The 24020-nt window shown below is 35.2% G+C and overlaps 1 protein-coding gene across 1 annotated transcript in view; it reads left to right on the top strand.

Moving 5' to 3' along the window:
- Positions 1-24020, top strand: part of DNAJC1 (DnaJ heat shock protein family (Hsp40) member C1) — a 245794-nt gene that overhangs the window by 89466 nt on the left and 132308 nt on the right. The window contains exons 2-6 of the mRNA XM_036880914.2: positions 69-170; positions 663-709; positions 6748-6913; positions 7748-7845; positions 8773-8866. Of these exons, the coding sequence (XP_036736809.2) occupies positions 69-170; positions 663-709; positions 6748-6913; positions 7748-7845; positions 8773-8866 (507 nt within the window). The remainder of the gene's footprint in view (positions 1-68; positions 171-662; positions 710-6747; positions 6914-7747; positions 7846-8772; positions 8867-24020) is intronic.

Below are 24020 nucleotides of genomic sequence, written 5' to 3'. Positions count from 1 at the left end.
AAGGTTCTGGGAATTTCTTTTTCTGACAAAGTTTGCTTTGTGTTTTTCCCCTCCCCCCCCACCTCCAGGATGCTTCATCTGCAGACATTAGAAAAGCATATCGTAAGCTTTCACTAACTTTGCATCCAGACAAGAATAAAGATGAAAATGCAGAAACTCAGTTTAGACAAGTAAGTAAAATATGCTGTTATTGTGTATATTTTGTGACAAATTTATAAATAAATGTTTATGATAGAAATAGTAACTTATAGTAGACTATTTCCATTTTAAAATGAGGTGGTGGTTTAGAAACAATATATATGTTTATTCTGTTTTTTGCAAAATACGTTTTTACTACCATTTTTTATATCAGAATCCCTAAATTCGTGGAAGGTCAAAATTGTCATAATTTTCTTGTCTAAATAACAGCTTTTGCTTTTAAAAAGCACATTTTAAGATAATTATTACTTGCATCTTTCACAAAGATTTATTTTGGTATGAAGCATTTTTTAACCTCTTAAGGTGCTACTACAAACATAAAATGTTACTTAAGATTTTTATCTGTTCACTGTACATGTGAGCACATAGGTTTTCTAGATGTGTGTTATATAATACGTTCACCATCCTAAGTGATTTCTTACAGTTGAGAGTATTTTTATTCTAAAGTAATGCTTCTATTTTAGTTGGTGGCCATTTATGAAGTTTTAAAGGATGAGGAGCGAAGGCAGAGGTGAGTGTTCATTTCTGCTTTTGAATTAAGATATTACAGTTTGATGTCTCTGTTTATAAAAGAAAGAAATGTCTCATAAACCATTCTATTTATTATGTTAGCTTTATTTTGTAGTTAGTATTTAATTTTGTTCCTTCCAGGAAATGCATGTTTTTAAAATGTATGTTTAGAGCAGAGTTAATTTATATTGAAAATGTTCACTAGATTGATTCAGCACTTATAAACTACGGTGTCATGAATTACAATGTTAGCAAGTCATGGCTCTATTAGATACGATTTTTAACATGAATGCCTATGCCTGGGAAATACAAATACCATTGACTTCAAACAAATGCCCATCATTTTTGATAGCTTCTATCAGTGCTTGGTGATCTTTTATTTATTCATTTCCTATTTCTAAAGTGTTTTGGAATTAGGCTGTTAGTGATATTTAAGTTATTATCATGTCTTTATGTTTCCTCCCTCTCAAAATAATAAACCCAATTTGTGAGTGAGAGGATACACTTAGAAAAGTCTGTGGAAGATAGGAGTGGAAGAAAAATATTTGCTTCTTTCTTCTACTTCTTTCACCTGCTTATCTTCCCTTCCTCTGCTTCAGTGATTCTGTGTTGGCTCTTTCTGGAAGAGCAGTAGTATATTTATTAATAGTGCCAGTGATTTAAGAGATTGCAGAGAGACCCCTTTCTCTTACTCCTTCAATATGTTGGGAATGTAGACACTATAGCAATGGGCTCCAAAGTTTAAGTCAGACCCACAGTAATACATTCTGCATCGTAACCCAGGGTAGACACACACACCTGAAACAAAAACTTAAGAAAACACTTCTTACTGTGTGTGAAACAGACTGATATCTTCTATTCTAGGCTGGTCTAGACGAATCTTTTTTCTTTTTAAAAACAATGCTGTTTTCTGTCCACTAAATTGATTTCTTAAGACACTGGTGAGCCACAGTCCAATGTTATTCTACAGTAAAAGAGTACCTTTAAAGAAAAAACTAGATATTTGAGATTTTTAGGTTAAAGCCAGCCTAAATATCTGTGTCTCTCTATGGAGACTAACATATTTTAAAGACAACCCAAAAAATTATGCTGTGTGACATTCTGAATCTTTCTTCAGATGTATTATCTGGAATTATTCTATATCCCAAAATGTTACCTACCACTCTTGGTTCTCAACTCTTTAATTTGAATACCTCAGTTTGTGAGACTGCAAAGCAAGGACTCAAGATATTCTCTTGAAGTGTTCTTTGCTTTATAACAAGCACTGGCATTGGTCCAGATACCGTAGCAGACATTCCTCTGGTTTGAGATAATCCATAGTGTTGAAAGAGGCCTAGAAGTGTGTTGAAAGAAGTGTTGGTTATTCTGTGCGTATTTTCTAGTTGGGTTCTCTCACTGAGCCCTAGTTTTGTTTCACACATCAAGAATGTGTCTGTAAAGATAGCTTTATTTAGTCTCCTTACGTCTTTGGCATCAGATTATGTCTTTTTGTTTGTTGTTATCTTAAAAGTCAGTAAACTTTGTGACAGTATCTTTCAATTACTGAAATTACATTTTTTCAGAACAAACCACTTGTATGAATTTTTTCTTCATTTACATAAACTCATCTAACATTTTCTTTTTAGGATTAGTTTCCCTTTGCATTTATTTTAGAGTGTTAGTAGAAAAAAGTGGATCTGACAGTTATACAAACAGCTGTAGTATTTATACCCCTTGAGGCACAAGTAACTCTTTGGTAACTGGTTTTCCTTGAGGCAAAAGTCTTAACTATTCAAGCTGAGAATCACTCCTCTAAAGCTTGTGCCTGAGGCGGGGTGACCTATGAGTATTTAAACATATAGAAGAAATGTGCCTCTACAGACAGTTACCTGATGTTCATAATTCCTTTAGGGAAAGAAAAAGCATAGTTAGTTTTATATTCTAAAAAATAAGAACATATTGATATTAAAAAATGCTCTTTGATATCACAGTTATTTATTATAAATATTCATTATGCTCTTCAATATGTAACCATCCAGGAATTTGCTATTTGGAAAACTGTCATAGATCTGTTTCCCTATATATCTCCCTTACAAATAATTGTGTTTTCACTAAAATCAGATGCATTCTTTAAATTTTGGTAGAAAATGGAATAGCAATGAAATAAAATAACAAACTGAAAAAGCCTTTTTTACTTTTTTGTTTTTTTTTAGGAAAAGGCAAATTATACCTATTCTATTTTCTAAGAGCCTTTAGAAAAGTTACTGGAACCTTTCCATCACCTTAAAACATGCCCTCAAGCCCATTTACAGGCGTACTCACTCTGACCTCAGCCCTGGGCAATCACTGATCTCTTCCCTGTGTCTGTAAATGTGTCTTTTCTGTATATTTCATACTAATGAAATCTTGTAATATGTAGTATTTTGTGTCTTTCTGTTATCATGTTTTTGAGATACAGCTATATTGTAGCATATACCAGTAGTTCATTCTTTTTTATTGCTGAATAATATTCCATATACCACATTTGTTTATCTGTTCACCAACTGATAAACATTTAGGTTGTTACCACCTTTTGGCTATGATGAACAGTGCTGCTATGAATATTCACTTATAAGTCTTTGTGTTAACAATTGTTTTTAATTTCTCTTGGGTAGATTCTTAGGTTTTCCTGGTTAGTGTAAGGAAGCCTAGCCCAGCAGCCTTTGTTAAACTCCTTAGGTAACTTGCTTATTTGGGGGAATAGCAGCTCTGCTATGTTTTGACATAAATTTCTGTACAAGTTAGCTGAAATAAAGTACTGAGTAGATACCAATTATTACATATTGAGAATAAGAAATCTTAGTACTTTCCCTAGTTAGGAGATATTGAGAATAAGAAATCTATCTTAGTACCTTCCCTAGTTAGGAGATAAAAGACACCTGTTATATACAATACATAAAGTGCAATGTACCATATTTTTTGGCATACATATACATTTTATAAAGGACAGAAGACCAATTAATTTAGATTTGATCCTGTTTATGATCTTTGTATAATTAATTTTTACCCCAGTTTCAAAACATGACCTAAATTAATATGGCTATTGTTTTAAGCTAAAAATTTAAACTTTGTATGAGAAATTCACTATTTAGGCAAATGCTAAATTATTTTAAACATTCATTTTTGTAATATACAGGTTTTCTATTTTAGTTTCATAATTACTGTTCTATATTTCAAAATATGCTCTTGTTTTAAATTTACACAGATGTTTTTATGCTGGTAATTTAAACATTTTTAGATTTACTTGCTCTTCAATGCTTATACTAGGCTAAATATATTTGATGAATTGCAGATTATAGAATGGAACTCACCAGTGATTATATAACCATTATTTTATGTTCATCATGCATATTTTAAGAAAATCAAAGTAAACATGTATTAGTCTATATGTTGGATGTGTGGAATTGATCAATTAATGTTTTAATTTCCAAGACAATGCCTTTATAGTTACACAGGATTTTTCACATTGGTGATATTTTCATCATAGAGATTTTTTTGTACTTTTTGTAACACATTCATACATGTGAACATTCTTAATTCGGTTTTAACAAATTGCTGAGACAAGTTTGAGCTCAGTTACAGAACATTTTAACAGTGTTATGTGTTAAATACAGAAAAAGCATAACATAGTGATGTTTTAAATTTTATGTGTTAATACATTTTTCTTCTTAAATAACTTATGAATATAGTGTCTATTTTAAGTATCTTTACTTTTTCAGTGTTTAAGGAAAGCAGTGATTTATCTTTTAATAGCATATATTCTAAAAAGTGAACTGTAATAGAAGTGATCTTTCTTTAAAATGGCTAGTCGTGTGAGCCATAATGTTCATTGATAGTAAAATCAATAGAGCATTGAAGCTTAATCCTTGGAGACTGTCATTTAGAGTGGCAGACATAGCCTAGTAAATATCTAGTTCTGGTTAATGTGTTCAGTGCATGATGTTTTGCTGTCTTGAATTTGGCTGTTCACTAAATACGATTTATATGTGGGGTGGAAAATAATAGCTATTAATAGATATATAACATTTCAACAATGACAATGATAAAATATGTGCTAACGTGATTCATAGCTATGAGTTCAGCTATGTTTTCTTCCAATACAGTTTAGATCTATAACAAATTTGATACGGAATAATGTTCCTAGGGAATTGTCGCCACTTTCTTCAATGTTCTTTATTAATAATCATACTTTTTCCATGAAGTTATTTCATAGGAGAGATTATCTGAGAATAATGAGTTTTATATTCACCTTTTTTCCCCTCAACGAATGTGAAGTAAAGTGTAGATTTAGAATAAATTCGGGATGTAAAATTCATTGGACTTCTTTTGAATGTTGTCATCTTGCATTATGCCACTTGAAACCTTTTTGTCAATACATTTCTAATTGAAATAAGTCAGTTTTTACAAAAAATAGATGTAAACATAACATTTTGAGGACAGAAACGAGAGCTTTGGATGAAATCATAGTATGTGTTAACATTAGTGCTCAAGAATTGCTATAAATATTGAAAATGGAAGATTATTTAACATCAAATTTGGCCTGGTCCTGCTACTATGCAATCATATTTTAATTTGTAGACTCTCATATGGTACACAATTTGCCTTTTAAGAGTTTAGTACTAATTAATGTCCTTTGCTTTGAACGTTGGATATTCCCATGTCATTATTATTAATAATCTAAGTTGGTCTAAAAGTCAGGTTTTCTGGATTTGCTAATAAAATATATTTTGAATTTATAACCAGTATTTTTCCACTGAAAAAAGAAGTTGCCTGTAATAAACCCTCTGCTTTATTTTTTTTTAGCATATCTCCAAGGTATCAATTTAATAACTATCAAAGTAGCTACTGCAGTTGTTGCATTTAAATTGATTTACATGTCAAGACTGGCAGTTTAGCAGCTGCGCTATTATTCCTAGATCGGTCAATTTACTTGAGAAAAACCTACTACTGAGTTCTACTGACCTGCCTGACAATATAGGCCCTATTTCTATTCCTGTAATTAGGCCTGAGACTAACTCAGAATATTTTTAATTAAAATATTTTGGTCAATGTGTTGCACCAAATTAGGCCTTTCAGTGAAGATTTAATTCTGGAATAGTGTGATTAGAATATTTAATGAGTTGTGTTCAATTAAGATTAACAGGTTGTGTGTTTTGAACATAGTGTTGGTGTGTGACCAGTTTGATTTTTACAATCACAAATGTTACTCCGATTTTTAACCTTAAAAATATTTGCCTCAATAGCTGTCTGATAGGTAAATCTAAATTCAGTGAAATTTTATGCTAAAGAAAGCTTATTTAAAATGCATTACTATGAGAGCTTTTATTTGTTATATTCTTGCCTTACAGCAAAGCCAAAAATGAGGAAATTGTCACCTAAATGTTTACAAATGACCAGTTTTATTGAGAAATGTAACATAAACATTGCTTGTTCCCACATGTCTTTCTAATTTGGGGATTTGTTATTCTTTAAAGGAATGTGAGGAATACAAAATTAAAAAGTGCTCATTTTATAGTCTGTCACATCATTAAGGAGCTTTGATACAATAATACATATAAATATTTCAACCTTGAACCATAGTACAGGGGTGGAAATAAAAGCACTGAAGAGAAAATTCATCCTGAATTTGACTCAATATATAATTCATAATAGCAGATAGAGCTCTTGATTTTTTTCCCTTTGAGATCCTTCCTTTTGTTGCTGACTTCTTTGGAGGGGTGGGTTCTTTACTGCAGAGTGCATAGAGAGGTAGACTATATGGCTCCTTTCATTTAGATGTCACTCCAGGGGTCACATCATTGGGGTGCTGGTCTCTGGTATCCAGTGTACCTTTTTGAAGGTTGTCTGTGACTGAACCTACATATGGTATTTTGAATTTATAGGCCATTGTAATGCTGATGACCTACATAAATGTTATCTATTTTGGAGAAATACTTTTCTCTTTTTAAATATCTGTACAAATAAAGTTTTTGGTTTTTTTTTTAAACTCCCCATGAAAAACTGTTAAATTTGCTATTGTAGGTATGATGATATTCTGATCAATGGACTTCCAGACTGGCGACAGCCTGTATTCTACTACAGGCGGGTGAGAAAAATGAGCAATGCTGAGCTGGCATTACTTTTGTTCATTATTCTCACAGTGGGTCACTATGCTGTGGTTTGGTCAATCTACCTGGAAAAACAACTGGTAAGTACTGGTAATAAGTCAAATGATCAAGCCACTTTAATTTTGTATGGTATTTAAGACATTTTTCAACTGATGAAAATTTCAATTTTTCTATAATAGTTCTGTACTAGTATTGAGTGCCATGTTTCTAAGAACTCATGACATAAGAAAAAAAATCCTTCTTTTTAAAAATACGGTATTTGAGTTTGTTATAAAATTTTGAGAAGGCCCAAATATCTAATGAAAATTAGAAGGTAGAGCTATGTTTTCTTGATTATTAATTTCCATATAGAAATATTTTTATGTGAAAAGTGGTTTTAGAATTTGTTGTGTCACAGACCCATATATAAAGAATGTTTACTTTAAAAGTTTTATTAACTAAATAAGACCTGAGTATAATTTTATAATTTCAGAGAGCAGTTGGTTAAAAAATTACTACATTTTCTTAGTGTACTGCTACATAGTTTATTCTCCTATGGATTTTTATTTATATGCTAAAGATAAACATTTATCAGTATTCATGAATTAGCATCTGTTTACTCATTATTTTTGAAGTGACATTATTAAAGTTGAATGAATGAGAAAAATTAAGTTGAATGCTTTCTCTTCTTAGAAAACTTTGATTGCTATGGAGATACACATGACTGGCAGTGCTGAACTTCATGTGTGTTTAAGGCCTGGATACCATGGCAACAGTTATTGTTAAAGATTGATGAATTTTCTTAATCATGTTGGACCCTACATACATTTGCATAAATGTTCTTCTGTAATGTTTACCCTTCACAGAAGACTCTTGATAACATTTGAAGAGTACATGTTAATGATAACCTGTAACCATAATTCTTTCCACATAAGGATGAACTACTTAGTAGGAAAAAAAGGGAAAAGAAAAAAAAGACAAGTGGCAGGTCTGTGGATGTATCAAAACTTGGTGCTTCAGAAAAAAATGAAAGGTGAGAGTGTTTAAAAATATTTTGTAATTTTAAACTGTTTTAAAATAAGCCTTTAAAATTACTCAATTTCAGATATGCCAACATTTATATCTGTGGTAGGTTTATAAAAGTCTAATAATGTGCCATTGTTTATGACACATTAGAATTTGTGTCATACTGTTACCCCTAGTTAACTGTTTATATATATTTAAGTAAGTAAACTCCCAAATTCTTGTCATTTGCAATTTTTATACTGAACTTTACAAAGAAAGTATTGCTAGAAGAATATCACTTTAGTGTTTAGCTCAGGAGTGACAAATATGTAGGGAGGCAATGATATGCAGTACACTTGAAAAGATACCACCATTTCTTCTATCGATTCATAAAAAGAAATAAAGGGTTTAAATAGTTCACACAGCAGGGCAGGAACTGGATCAATGTGAGATGGAGATACGAGTCTATTCTGCTTGTCTTCCTTTCTAATGACATCAGTGAGTAATGCTTCACTGAACTGCAAATGACATTAATTTTTATGTATTGGTTTGTTTATGCTACAGTCTTCATATCTGCTTATCAGCACTTGGGGACACTCTGATGATATTTAGTCTTTTATAGCTGAAGTAATCATAAGGTTTAAAAATTCATTTTGCAGAACTGATGAAAAGGCCAGGTTAGAAAGCTTTTGATTCTTTATCTTTTTAACTTGATTAGTAGTCTCCTTTCCCAAAATCTTAGCTTAGATTCTCTTAACTTGCTTTACTTATCGCATTTGTTGTAACTAATGTATTTCATGATGGAATGCATCAGATTAATTGATAACTGTCATAAATATTTCAGTGAAAGTTTTTGTTGTTGAAATAGCCATTCAAAACAGAACTCAAAATGTTCATAAAAATATTTTGCCTCCCAACAGTCTATCTATATTTTGCTTCTTTGTTTTCCCTTTAGATTACTGGTGAAACCACAATGGCATGATTTGCTTCCATGCAAGCTGGGAATTTGGTTTTGCCTCACACTAAAAGCATTGCCTCATCTAATCCAGGTAAAATGTACTTCTTTCATATAGTATTAGATGGTTTCATTTTAATTATTCATGAAATAATTTATGCCTATGTCTGCTGAGTGCTGATACATGGTGGATGCTTCATAATGCTAACTGAATTGAATGGTGTTTTTCTAAGTATAGACCTAATTTAGAGTAGTTCTAGAATTATTTAGGTATCTATTCCTATAACTATCTCATACATTGCTTTTAGAAGAACAACTTAGAATTCCAAGACACTAGAAAAAGAAAAAAAGAAAACTGTCTTCAGGATAGATATAAAAGCCATAAAAATTTAACCCACTGTCTTCATTTAAGAAATATCCAGTGAAAAGGAACAGGATTCAAATAATTAGTCACCCATTATTTTAATAACATTTAAGTACATAGTTAAGACAAAAACTTTGTATGAACATCTATATAATCATACATATATATTGTTTTCCTTTTTATTTGCAACTTTAAGAACAATGAGAACATCTTGTCTTATATTGGCATAATCCAGGGCAAAATACCTCTAAAACTGAAATCAGTCAAAGGGAGAAATAAAGTTTAAAATCCATTTATTGCTTACAAACTGCGGTCCAGGGCCATTTCTCTTTCCTACTCCGTGGGAGCAAAACCAACTCTCCCCCTCACCTCTCAGGTACAGATAAGCCCTTGGGTGCCCAGGTAATTTTACCCATTGATATTGGAGATGAACTTCTCTCCATCCCTGAGAATATGCAAATGTACTAAAGCCAGGCAAGATATTCTGGAAATATTACAATTTTACCCACAACTGGTCATCAAAGTTTCTGTTGCTGGTCAGTCTCAACCAAACAATAGAATGTGGGTACATATCATGTTCATACGGCAATTTCTCTTACCTTTTTATATTTAGCATAACAAAGCATATTTTATTAAATTACTGTTTTGTTCTAATTTTTGCATCTGGCTGGAAAATTCCAAATACAGGAACATAATATTTGAAAGTATATGTAATAGTTTCAGTATACAACTTTTGAGGTCCTTTGAAAAAGTAATTTTTGGGAAGAAATACTTGATTTCAGAAAACAAATGTTCAGAAAAAACATGAGAGTCAGACAGTTCCTACCCAGTTCTACCCACTGTTTTTTCATATATTGGAGCTGTTTCCCTAATCATCTAAGGAAGTAAATGACTCCGGTTTCTACATTTTATGCTCTTTCCTTTCATAATGAAAATTGGTATGTATGGAGGGAATATGAACTAAGACACTAGTGTGTTTCTTTCTAGCCTTTACCAGTTACCCCAGTTCTTCCACCGAAACAGTTCATCTTAATAGTATTACCTATAGGATCATATATTTTATTTATGGCTAATAGAGAAAATTGAAGTGTTTTGGTAATGTGAAAGCTTGTTTTAAGTCTATCATATTGCTTATTTGAGTAAAAACTCACAATCCTTGTATGTTGTTATGTATGTAAGACTTAATAATAGAGAGGGGAAGTATATTTATCAAACCAGTATGTTTATAAGAAGATGTGACAGAAAAATATTTCAGGATGTATTTTCTTACATTTTTTTTTTGTTGTTGTTTTTTTTTGTTGTTGTTGTTTTTTTTTGTTTTAAATTATTATTTTTTATTGAAGGGTAGTTGACACACAGTATTACATTACATGAGTTTCAAGTGTACAACACAGTGGTAGAACATTTATATACATAATTCTAGGTTCCAGCTATCACCCTACCAGGCTGTTACAATATCTTGACTGTATTCCTTATGCTATACCTTACATCCCGGTTACTAATTTATTTTACCATTGGAAGTCTGTCCTTTTTTTTTTTTTTTTTTTTTTTGTGAGGGCATCTCTCATATTTATTGATCAAATGGTTGTTAACGACAATAAAATTCTGTATAGGGGAGTCAATGCTCAATGCACAATCATTATTCCACCCCAAGCCTAATTTTTGTCAGTCTCCAATCTTCTGAGGCATAACAAACAAGTTTTTACATGTAGAACAAATTCTTACATAATGAATAAGTTACATAGTGAACAGTACAAGGGCAGTCATCACAGAAACTTTCGGTTTTGCTCATGCATTATGAACTCTAAACAGTCAGTTCAAATATGAATACTCATTTGGTTTTTATACTTGATTTATATGTGGATACCACATTTCTCTCTTTATTATTATTATTTTTAATAAAATGCTGAAGTGGTAGGTAGATACAAGATAAAGGTAGAAAACATAGTTTAGTGTTGTAAGAGAGCACATGTAGATGATCAGGTGTGTGCCTGTAGACTATGTGTTAATCCAAGCTAGACCAGGGCAATAAAACATCCACGTATGCAGAAGATTTCTCTCAGAACAGGGGGGGTGAGGTTCTAAGCCTCACCTCTGTTGATCCCCAATTTCTCACCTGATGGCCCCCCTGCGACTGTGCCTGTCTTAGGTTGTTCCTCCCTTGAGGAATCTTACCCGTCTCTGGCTAACCAGTCATCTTCCAGGGCCATACAGGGAAATGTGAAGTTGGTAAGTGAGAGAGAAGCCTTATTGTTTGAAAAAGTTAGCTTTTTACTTCTTTGCATATTTATGCCCTGTGGCTTCTATGCCCAGCATTTGTCTTGAGGTATCTTTACCACTTGGAAGAATTATGATACTCGGTAAATTTGATATGAGGCACGAATTCTATTTAAGGGTTGTAATTAGGAAGGAAGAAGAAAAGCTATAGAAGTAGCAGGCGGAAGAAAACATGGGAAGATTGATTATTTCTTTGATATATCTTCTTGTAGAGTAACTTCAGCATGTATAGGTTTTAAGCTACTACTTAAATTGCACACACACATTAACATAATAGGAGTATAGTTACATAACCAAAGCATATCTGTAATTACCAGCCATCTGCAGTGAAACCAAGAAAACCAGTTAGGCACCTTAGGCATTTGTGAAAACTTATCTATGATATGGTGGATATTGTCCAAATGAACTTGAACAGTCTGAGAGAAATCAGACAAATTAAAACAACCCATTCCTGGGGACTGTTCACATGCCATATGTTCTTTTAACAATAAATAGTTTGTAGTTGTAAGACTTTGGAGCGCTACAATTTGCACTTCTCCAAATTCTTGGTTGAGTTCCAACAGTATAGATCCAGTCCAATTTTGTTGTTTTACTGTATGCACAGGCCAGCTTCGATATCTCCTTCCTCATTCCCATGGCAGGTCCAGGAACTGGTGGGATGAGTGCATCTACAGCTGTAGCAGTGCGTGGATCTTTGTTGGGGTTTTTTGATGATCATCTTCTGGCATGAGTCTTCCAGAGGGTGCAGATGTTGGAAGTTCTTTTTCATATCATATCTTAGTTCATTTTCGGGGTAGCCCAATTAGGCTTTGATCCTCTGTATAAACACAAACAGACCCTTTGCCTACACTTTTATATGCCCTTTATACCCTTGTGTAGAACTCGTTGGAGGTTACCACTCAGGAACTGCCCTTTTTTTTTTTTTTTTTTTTTTTTTTTTGCTATCACTAATCTACACTTACATGACGAATATTATGTTTACTAGGCTCTCCCCTATACCAGGTCTCCCCTATAAACCCCTTTACAGTCAGTGTCCATCAGCATAGCAAAATGTTGTAGAATCACTACTTGCCTTCTCTGTGTTGTACAGCCCTCCCTTTTCTCCTACCCCCCCATGCATGTTAATCTTAATACCCCCCTACTTCTCCCCCCCTTATCCCTCCCTACCCACCCATCCTCCCCAGTCCCTTTCCCTTTGGTACCTGTTAGTCCATTCTTGAGTTCTGTGATTCTGCTGCTGTTTTGTTCCTTCAGTTTTTCCTTTGTTCTTATATTCCACAGATAAGTGAAATCATTTGGTATTTCTCTTTCTCCGCTTGGCTTGTTTCACTGAGCATAATACCCTCCAGCTCCATCCATGTTGCTGCAAATGATTGGATTTGCCCTTTTCTTATAGCTGAGTAGTATTCCATTGTGTATATGTACCACATCTTCTTTATCCATTCATCTATTGATGGACATTTAGGTTGCTTCCAATTCTTGGCTATTGTAAATAGTGCTGCAATAAACATAGGGGTGCATCTGTCTTTCTCAAACTTGATTGCTGCATTCTTAGGGTAAATTCCTAGGAGTGCAATTCCTGGGTCAAATGGTAAGTCTGTTTTGAGCATTTTGATGTACCTCCATACTGCTTTCCACAATGGTTGAACTAACTTACATTCCCACCAGCAGTGTAGGAGGGTTCCCCTTTCTCCACAGCCTCGCCAACATTTGTTGTTGTTTGTCTTTTGGATGGCAGCCATCCTTACTGGTGTGAGGTGATACCTCATTGTAGTTTTAATTTGCATTTCTCTGATAATTAGCGATGTGGAGCATCTTTTCATGTGTCTGTTGGCCATCTGTATTTCTTTTTTGGAGAACTGTCTGTTCAGTTCCTCTGCCCATTTTTTAATTGGGTTACTTGTTTTTTGTTTGTTGAGGCGTGAGAGCTCCTTATATATTCTGGACGTCAAGCCTTTATCGGATGTGTCATTTTCAAATATATTCTCCCATACTGTAGGGATCCTTCTTGTTCTATTGATGGTGTCTTTTGCTGTACAGAAGCTTTTCAGCTTAATATAGTCCCACTTACTCATTTTTGCTGTTGTTTTCCTTGCCCGGGGAGATATGTTCAAGAAGAGGTCACTCATGTTTATGTCTAAGAGGTTTTCGCCTATGTTTTCTTCCAAGAGTTTAATGGTTTCATGGCTTACATTCAGGTCTTTGATCCATTTTGAGTTTACTTTTGTATATGGGGTTAGACAATGGTCCAGTTTCATTCTCCTACATGTAGCTGTCCAGTTTTGCCAGCACCACCTGTTGAAGAGACTGTCATTTGGCCATTGTATGTCCATGGCTCCTTTATCAAATATTAATTGACCATATATGTCTGGGTTAATGTCTGGATTCTCTAGTCTGTTCCATTGGTCTGTGGCTCTGCTCTTGTGCCAGTACCAAATTGTCTTGATTACTATGGCTTTATAGTAGAGCTTGAAGTTGGGGAGTGAGATCCCCCCTACTTTATTCTTCTTTCTCAGGATTGCTTTGGCTATTCGGGGTCTTTGGTGTTTCCATATGAATTTTTGAATTATTTGTTCCAGTTCATTGAAGAATGTTGCTGGTAGTTTCATAGGGATTGCATCAAATCTGTATATTGCTTTGGGCAGGATGGCCATTTTAACGATATTAATTCTTCCTAGCCACGAGCATGGGATGAGTTTCCATCTGTTAGTGTCCCCTTTAATTTCTCTTAAGAGTGACTTGTAGTTTTCAGAGTATAAGTCTTTCACTTCTTTGGTTAGGTTTATTCCTAGGTATTTTATTTTTTTTGATGCAATTGTGAATGGAGTTGTTTTCCTGATTTCTCTCTCTGTTGGTTCATTGTTAGTATATAGGAAAGCCACAGATTTCTGTGTGTTGATTTTGTATCCTGCAACTTTGCTGTATTCCGATATCAGTTCTAGTAGTTTTGGGGTGGAGTCTTTAGGGTTTTTTATGTACAGTATCATGTCATCTGCAAATAGTGACAGTTTAACTTCTTCTTTACCAATCTGGATTCCTTGTATTTCTTTATTTTGTCTGATTGCCGTGGCTAGGACCTCCAGTACTATGTTAAATAACAGTGGAGAGAGTGGGCATCCCTGTCTAGTTCCCGATCTCAGCGGAAATGCTTTCAGCTTCTCGCTGTTCAATATAATGTTGGCTGTGGGTTTATCATAGATGGCCTTTATTATGTTGAGGTACTTGCCCTCTATTCCCATTTTGCTGAGAGTTTTTATCATGAATGGATGTTGAATTTTGTCAAATGCTTTTTCAGCATCTATGGAGATGATCATGTGGTTTTTGTCTTTCTTTTTGTTGATGTGGTGGATGATGTTGATGGACTTTCGAATGTTGTACCATCCTTGCATCCCTGGAATGAATCCCACTTGGTCATGGTGTATGATCCTTTTGATGTATTTTTGAATTCGGTTTGCTAATATTTTGTTGAGTATTTTTGCATCTACGTTCATCAGGGATATTGGTCTGTAGTTTTCTTTTTTGGTGGGGTCTTTGCCTGGTTTTGGTATTAGGGTGATGTTAGCTTCATAGAATGAGTTTGGGAGTATCCCCTCCTCCTCTATTTTTTGGAAAACTTTAAGGAGAATGGGTATTATGTCTTCCCTGTATGTCTGATAAAATTCCGAGGTAAATCCATCTGGCCCGGGGGTTTTGTTCTTTGGTAGTTTTTTGATTACCTCTTCGATTTCGTTGCTGGTAATTGGTCTGTTTAGATTTTCTGTTTCTTCCTGGGTCAATCTTGGAAGGTTATATTTTTCTAGGAAGTTGTCCATTTCTCCTAGGTTTCCCAGCTTGTTAGCATATAGGTTTTCATAGTATTCTCCAATAATTCTTTGCATTTCCGTGGGGTCCGTCGTGATTTTTCCTTTCTCGTTTCTGATACTGTTGATTTGTGTTGACTCTCTTTTCTTCTTAATAAGTCTGGCTAGAGGCTTATCTATTTTGTTTATTTTCTCGAAGAACCAGCTCTTGGTTTCATTGATTTTTGCTATTGTTTTATTCTTCTCAATTTTATTTATTTCTTCTCTGATCTTTATTATGTCCCTCCTTCTGCTGACCTTAGGCCTCATCTGTTCTTCTTTTTCCAATTTCGATAATTGTGACATTAGACCATTCATTTGGGATTGCTCTTCCTTTTTTAAATATGCTTGGATTGCTATATACTTTCCTCTTAAGACTGCTTTTGCTGTGTCCCACAGAAGTTGGGGCTTAGTGTTGTTGTTGTCATTTGTTTCCATATATTGCTGGATCTCCATTTTGATTTGGTCATTGATCCATTGATTATTTAGGAGCGTGTTGTTAAGCCTCCATGTGTTTGTGAGCCTCTTTGCTTTCTTTGTACAGTTTATTTCTAGTTTTATGCCTTTGTGGTCTGAAAAGTTGGTTGGTAGGATTTCAATCTTTTGGAATTTTCTGAGGCTCTTTTTGTGGCCTAGTATGTGGTCTATTCTGGAGAATGTTCCATGTGCACTTGAGAAGAATGTATATCCCGCTGCTTTTGGATGTAGAGTTCTATAGATGTCTATTAGGTCCATCTGCTCTACTGTGTTGTTCAGTGCTTCCGTGTCCTTACTTATTTTCTGCCCAGTGGATCTATCCTTTGGGGTGAGTGGTGTGTTGAAGTCTCCTAGAATGAATGCATTGCAGTCTATATCCCCCTTTAGTTCTGTTAGTATTTGTTTCACATATGCTGGTGCTCCTGTGTTGGGTGCATATATATTTAGAATGGTTATATCCTCTTGTTTGACTGAGCCCTTTATCATTATGTAATGTCCTTCTTTATCTCTTGTTACTTTCTTTGTTTTGAAGTCTATTTTGTCTGATATTAGTACTGCAACCCCTGCTTTCTTCTCACTGTTGTTTGCTTGAAATATGTTTTTCCATCCCTTGACTTTTAGTCTGTACATGTCTTTGGGTTTGAGGTGAGTTTCTTGTAAGCAGCATATAGATGGGTCTTGCTTTTTTATCCATTCTGTTACTCTGTGTCTTTTGATTGGTGCATTCAACCCATTAACATTTAGGGTGACTATTGAAAGATATGTACTTATTGCCATTGCAGGCTTTAAATTCGTGGTTACCAAAGGTTCAAGGTTAGCCTCTTTAGTATCTTACTGCCTAACTTAGCTCGCTTATTGAGCTGTTATATACACTGTCTGGAGATTCTTTTCTTCTCTCCCTTCTTGTTCCTCCTCCTCGATTCTTCATATGTTGGGTGTTTTGTGCTGTGCTCTTTCTAGGAGTGCTCCCATCTAGAGCAGTCCCTGTAAGATGTCCTGTAGAGGTGGTTTGTGGAAAGCAAATTCCCTCAGCTTTTGTTTGTCTGGGAATTGTTTAATCCCACCGTCATATTTGAATGATAGTCGTGCTGGATACAGTATCCTTGGTTCAAGGCCCTTCTGTTTCATTGTATTAAATATATCATGCCATTCTCTTCTGGCCTGTAAGGTTTCTGTTGAGAAATCTGACGTTAGCCTGATGGGTTTCCCTTTATAGGTGACCTTTTTCTCTCTAGCTGCCTTTAACACTCTTTCCTTGTCCTTGATCTTTGCCATTTTAATTATTATGTGTCTTGGTGTTGCCCTTCTTGGATCCTTTCTGTTGGGGGTTCTGTGTATTTCCGTGGTCTGTTTGATTACTTCCTCCCCCAGTGTGGGGAAGTTTTCAGCAATTATTTCTTCTAAGATACTTTCCATCTCTTTGCCTCTCTCTTCTTCTTCTGGGACCCCTATAATACGGATATTGCTCCTTTTAGATTGGTCACACAGTTCTCTTAATATTGTTTCATTCCTGGAGATCCTTTTGTCTCTCTCTATGTCAGCTTGTATGCGTTCCTGTTCTCTGATTTCAATTCCATCAATGGCCTCTTGCATTCTATCCATTCTGCTTATAAACCCTTCCAGAGTTTGTTTCATTTCTGCGATCTCCTTTCTGGCATCTGTGATCTCTTTCCGGACTTCATCCCATTTTTCTTGCGTGTTTCTCTGCATCTCTGTCAGCATGTTTATGATTCTTATTTTGAATTCTTTGTCAGGAAGACTGGTTAGGTCTGTCTCCTTTTCTGGTGTTGTCTCTGTGATCTTTGTCTGCCTGTAGCTTTGCCTTTTCATGGTGATAGGAATAGTCTGCAGAACTGGGACGAGTGACGGCTGGAAGGACTTCCTTTCTTGTTGGTTTGTGGCCCTCCTCTCCTGGGAGGACAGCGACCTCTAGTGGCTTGTGCTGCGCAGCTGCGCGCAGACAGGGTTTCTGCTTCCTGCCCAGCTGCTATGGAGTTAATCTCCGCTGTTGCTGTGGGCGTGGCCTGGCTCGGGCAGCTACTCCAAAATGGTGGAGTCGCGTTGGAGCAGGAGCTGCTGGGAGGCTATTTATCTCCGTAAGGGGCCTCCCTGCTCCCTGCAGCCCAGGGGTTAGGGTGCCCAGAGATCCCGGATTCCCTACCTCTGGATTAAGTGGCCCGCCCTGCCCCTTTAAGACTTCCAAAAAGCACCCGCCAAAACAAAACAACGACCACAAAAAAAAACAAGAAAAAAAATTTTTTTAATTAAAAAAAAAAGGTGGTCATTCGTTTTTCTTTATTCTCCGGTGCCAGCCTCAGGCCTCTGCTCACCGGTCTTTCTGCCCTGTTTCCCTAATATTGGTGTCCCTGTCCCTTTAAGACTTCCAAAAAGCGCTCGCCAAAACAAAGCAGCAAAAAAGCAAAAAAAAAAAAAAATGGTCGCGCGCTTTTCTTATGTCCTCTGTCGCCCAGCCTCCAGTGCCTGCTCACTGTTCTTGCTGCCCTGTTTTCCCAGTATCGAGGGCCCTGCACTCTGGCCCGGATGGCTGGGGCTGGGTGTTCGGCAGCCCTGGGCTCCGTCTCCCTCCCGCTCTGCCCGCTCCTCTCCCGCCGGGAGCTGGGGGGAGGGGCGCTCGGCTCCCGCGGGGCCGGGGCTTGTATCTTACCCCCTTCGCGAGGCGCTGGGTTCTCTCAGGTGTGGATGTGGTCTGGATATTGTCCTGTGTCCTCTGGTCTTTATTCTAGGAAGGGTTGTCTTTGTTATATTTTCATAGATATATGTTGTTTTGGGAGGAGATTTCCGCTGCTCTACTCACGCCGCCATCTTCCGCCCCTCTCTCCTCTACATTTTTTTTAAGAGTAATTTTTTTTTTGTGCCAGCTTTAAAATTTGTACAATAGGCAAACAAGAATGCAGATGAATTTAGAAGTATAGTCATGAGGCAGTATAAATAGAATATCACATAAAATGTCAGTCTAAAACAGTGCTTTGTAATTTTAATGTAAGTCATTTGAAACAAAGTTTATTTGGCAAAATTAACATAATTCTTGGTAAGCATTAAGGGTAATTTGCAAAAATAGAACCAACACATTAATATAGCTTAGAGTTACAAGTTATTATTTTAAATTATTTGCCTGTGGTACCTAGACAATAGATTAAGCATTTTGCCTCATCATAAATTTGTAGGAAACGTAGAAAAATAAGGAATTTTACAAAACTTCCTACTCTCTTTAGAAACTGCTTTCTTAACCTGTTGACTCAGTTTGAATTGTAAAGTTTTTACATACTCAGTGGTACCTGTTGCTTTTAGTTTTGAGATGCTATGCATGAGGTTTTCAGAAGCTTTGTAAATCTAATTTTTATTTGTTCTAATTATTTCTTCTGGATAAATGCATTCCAAGGGAAAAAATAAGCCGATTTTCCTTTTTTTAAACAAATACTTAATATTTTAATTCTGCTTTGAGGATATAAGATTAGCTTTTTTTCTCATATTAACAAAATAATGTAATATAGTTGACTCTGATGCAAATTGTAATAATTAGATTGAAAATCATATAGCTTATGCTTTTGTAAGTATCAGCAAAGCAGTACTTAATGGTTGATGTTAGGATTAGATTTTTGCCTACTTTTTTTTTCAGTTTTCTGTGACCTCTGTATTAATTTATCAACCATAAAACTGTGTAATGTGAATACATATGCCCTGTATCTATAACACTGTGGGCTTTATGTGACACCTCTATGAGATTTTCTTAAATAAGATATTTATGAAGTTTAGAAAAAGCACTCTTTACCTGAAGTAGTAATTAGTACAGTGGTCAAAACAGAGCCTACTACAATTCTAAGTATAAAATATAATACACATAACCTTAAACGTTTTAAGCATGTACTTTATATTTATTCACTACTCTTGTGATACATGACCATTATTTTACTTGTAAATGGGAGTCCTCTTTCTTGCATAAACCATACTTATAATCTTGGTTTCTATAAGGACAAATTTCCATTTGATTTCTTTAAAAAGAGAGTTAAACTAGACTCTGTGAAGCGATGTAACTGTATAATCATTAGTCTTTTATTATTTCCCCCAGTCTTTCATAATCGATTGACTTAACAAATCTGTTTAGTTAACATTTTTAGCTATTCTTTTTTTTTTTTTTGCACTTTCCGAAGTGTCCACTTGATTTTCATAGAAACAACTTTAATTTCTACTCACTTTCGTCTGTTTTCATATATTTGTTTCATAGAATCACAGTAGCCAATATCCTTGACACACACAGCTGTAAGAGCTACCACAGCCAGCTCTTGGAAGCATGCAGTAAGTTAAGCAGATACCAGTTAAGAGAGTTTTATTTCTATGTGTGAATCCCTTGAATTTCATGAAAATTTCATTAAAACTTAGCTGCAAATATTCTATATATCTAGCTATTGTATAAGAAGGAAGGTCCTAACTAAAAGTGGGAGATTCAGAGACTTCCAGCAAATGGCCTTCATGCTAGCAGAATCTGTACCCAAATTTTATCCCTGTCATGTCAATAGCTTTTTATCTCCAACTTTGTTCCTCCCATTCCACCTTTAAATATTCATTCCTTAATTACACTTCACATACATACATGCTTGTCCAGTAGGATTTTGAAAAGTTCTGGTTCAGCATATGCTCCTAAATTCAATATTTATTAACTAGCATGTAAGATCCTTAAGAAATTCCTTACTGCCTGATTAGTGTACCTTAATTATTTTCTATCCCCCCAAAAAAGTACAAGTGAGAATAGTTATATCAATATTAATGTAAAAGCTTCCAGTTATATTTTTAAAGAAACAGGTTATCCAGTTCAATAAAAATTTATTAAACATATTAGAACAAGTCTCTATAGGGGGCCATAGAGATAAAGTCAGGTAGAAGTCATAACACATGAGTCAAAATAATTGTGATAAAATATGGTATATAAACTTCTCATATGTATATGAACAATGTGAACAATGGCCTCTCTAGATGTTCAGAGAAGTAAGATTGTCTCTGTTTAGGATGGCCAAGGGAAACTAAAAAGAAGAGCCACTTGAATTGAGTCCTGAAAGATGAGCAGACCCTTGGCAGTGAAGTGCTCACTTTGTGTACTAAATGGTATACAAAAATACTTCCACAGATACAGTAATTCCCATACAATCATACTGTGTTAAGGCTGAAAGAGACCTGAGAAAAACTTGTACAACTGCTTTAAAAAAAAAAAAGATATCACACAGCCCATTACTATCACCTAAGACTAAATACTAGGTCTTCAAATTTCACATAGCCACTTAGGAATTTGTACTCTAATAGATAGCTCTGATATGACAAACCTACAAAGGACATTTAGAATAAAGTTTGTAGGTAAGATAGCAAAGTAATTCCAACACACACATCTGTCAAAGTTGTATATATTGTTAGGAGTGGAAATGGAGTACATCATGGGCAGAAGATATTCGAAGTGGTTTTGTGATCAGGCTGGGTAAAGGCAAAAGTATATCTTTGGATGCTCACCTTGCTTTCTGAGAAGGTCCTTATTACCCCACTGAGTTTTGTACCTTTCCTTTGCTTTGAAAAGATACTGGGAAAAGTAGAAGATAAGAAGACTGAGGTCAAAGAACTAAAACTACTATCTACTCAATGTATGTAAAATACTTGGTAATGTTAGATGAATATCAAGCATTTCCCAGATTGGAAAGTATCCAAAGAAAAGGTGTATGGATATTATAATATTTAGCAAAATATATGTCCCATATCATTCATGTACTCACATTTGCAGAAAAATAACAAGTCAGAAGAGAAACCAAAGGAAAAAAAATGTGGAGAAATGTTTACAAATCAATGATTAGATGGAAATTCAGTGTGTGCTTAGAGATGAGAGGAGTAAACTGCATGACGAGATGCAGAGAAGCTGGAAGTGTTGAGAAAATGTGTTAGGTAGCTAAGAAAGCAAGTGGAATGATCAACAGAAGACATAGGCTGTGAATCAGGAACTTGAACTATATCAAGAGAGGCATTGTGTGCTTTAAAGCCAGAATTTAAGTTTAGCATTAAAAGTATAATGCAACAAAAATGTATAATGCAAACAAAAAATTGTAATATCAATAAAAACTGCCCTAGTGACAATTGCACATTGTACTAGTCTGTTTCTGTTTTCATGGTAGTTCTGAAGGAAGTATACATTCTTTTGGAATCTGACTAAACCAGTCTTCTGTCTTGGCTATGTTCAGCCTATAACCCCAAGAAATTTTTCTAACCTCTTGGATATCTTTTTAATTGATCGGATATGTTTCAAAACATTCATAGCCATGAAGGTGTCAAACAGTTGATAAATATAACCAACACTAAGTGCATATTTCAATATAACTTTTATAACATAGTCTATTTTTGTCACTACCTATTTGTGTTGGAGCCTCATATATTTGGCCCCATAATAAGATTGTTAAGACTCATCAATTTCTCATACAAAGTCAGGAAGTGCCAAATATCCCAAGTGATTATCAATCTAAATCATTGTTTGTTCATAGTCTCTACATTTTATGAGATGAAGCAGTTATTAAGTATTCAGAATTTATTTCCTTGATAGTTGGTTTGATTCTCTGGTAATTCACCACACAAGTTTCTCTCTACCTGCTATGTTACATTTCTCAGTAAAATTTGTGAAATATAAAACTCTTTTAAGTTTGCATTGCCTGAAGGTGCACATTTTTCCCATTGTTAAATCCCAGCCCCATTTTTTCTAACTATGAAGATGATCTTACATGACCACAATTAGACTAAAAATTACTGTAGGAAATTTCCAGCATGCATAGCCCCACGCCAGTCAGGATTTATAGGTTGCCTAGGAGCCGTGTCTGAGAAAATAGAAGATTCTTCTCCATAGTGTTGTGGCTTTTACCTTAAAACATAAAAGTTGCCTAAGAGAGTAAAGGAAAAACTATATAGAACTGCATATAAATGGAGGCATCTCCCTCCCAAGAAGCTTCTCCCATGGAAACAAGTGTGGACAAGCATGGAGGTCACCCTCTGTCCAGTCAGAGCCATTCCTTTAGAGCCCCTTTCCTTCTGCTTAATGGCACTCTGTCAGAAACCAAATAAACAAAACATTCACAGCCAATTAGCAGGGAAAAAAGCTTCTAAAAAACTAGGAGACATGTAGCAAGCTGAGTTGCCTGCTCTTCTACTCAGAAGGGCACAGATTTTCCAGGGATAAGGAAGCTTGCTTTTAGCACTCTAGTAATTTTTTTCAAAACTGCAGACAAACATTCATGTAGGGAATATATAAACAAATGAAAAAGGATGGAAAAAAGCATCTGAATTTTTACAAGGCTGAAACTCTACTACACAGAAAAACAAAGGGATACAGGAAAATTGGAAAGACCTCACAACATAAGACAAAGATTCCATTCCTTCTACCTTCTAAAAGGAGGACTTAAGATGCAATTATTTGGAGGCCCAAAGACAGAACATAGAGTTTTGTAGGTTATTGCTAGACGTCAAAAAGATTTGAAAAGAATCCACAAAATGTTAGGGTAGGATGTTAGAGATCCATAATCTCATCAGTTCCATATTTTGTAGGTGAAAAATACTTGAGACTCAGATCAGCAAGGCAGTTTGCTCAAAGTGATAACAGCTAGTTAATGGTAGAAATGAAACATAAAACACATGAAAATAAGTATTGAAATTTAAGAAATATAAAAACTAAGAAAGAATACATTTTCCCAAGAGCAGGATAACTAGCTGGACAACTAGCCTTATAGTGAGTGAATGAACAGTCTGATCCTAAGTTCCCTAACAGAGTACTCAGGTGATTGAAGTTATTAAAAAGGTTGTAGAAGGATTCTTGAATTAAGTTGGGGCTGAATAGACAACTTCTGTAGTCTCTTCTGTCTCTTAGCCCAAATGGAAAGAGTAGCTTTTAGGCCTTGCATCTCCTTGAATACTGCTGACTCACACAGAGGAAGACATAGTGCTGGCTTCTGTTTTATTTTTATTATTTTATTTCTTCTTGTCAGTTCAGTATTATAATTCTGTACAAAAATTTGGACTCTTGGGGATGGAGCCAAGATGGCAGCATGAGTAGAGCAGCAGAAATCTCCTCCCAAAACCATATGTATTTTTGGAAATATAACAAATACAACTCTTCCTAAAAGAGAGACCAGAAGACACAGGACAACAACCAGACTACATCCACACCTGCGAGAACCCAGCGCCTGGCGAAGGGGGTAAGATACAAGCCGCAGCCCAGCGGGACCCGAGCGCCCCTCACCCCAGCTCCTGGTGGGAGAGGA

This window comes from Manis pentadactyla, chromosome 3 (assembly GCF_030020395.1).
Source record: "Manis pentadactyla isolate mManPen7 chromosome 3, mManPen7.hap1, whole genome shotgun sequence".
NCBI classification, from domain to species: Eukaryota; Metazoa; Chordata; class Mammalia; order Pholidota; family Manidae; genus Manis; species Manis pentadactyla.
This window is presented reverse-complemented; position numbering and strand designations above follow the sequence as displayed.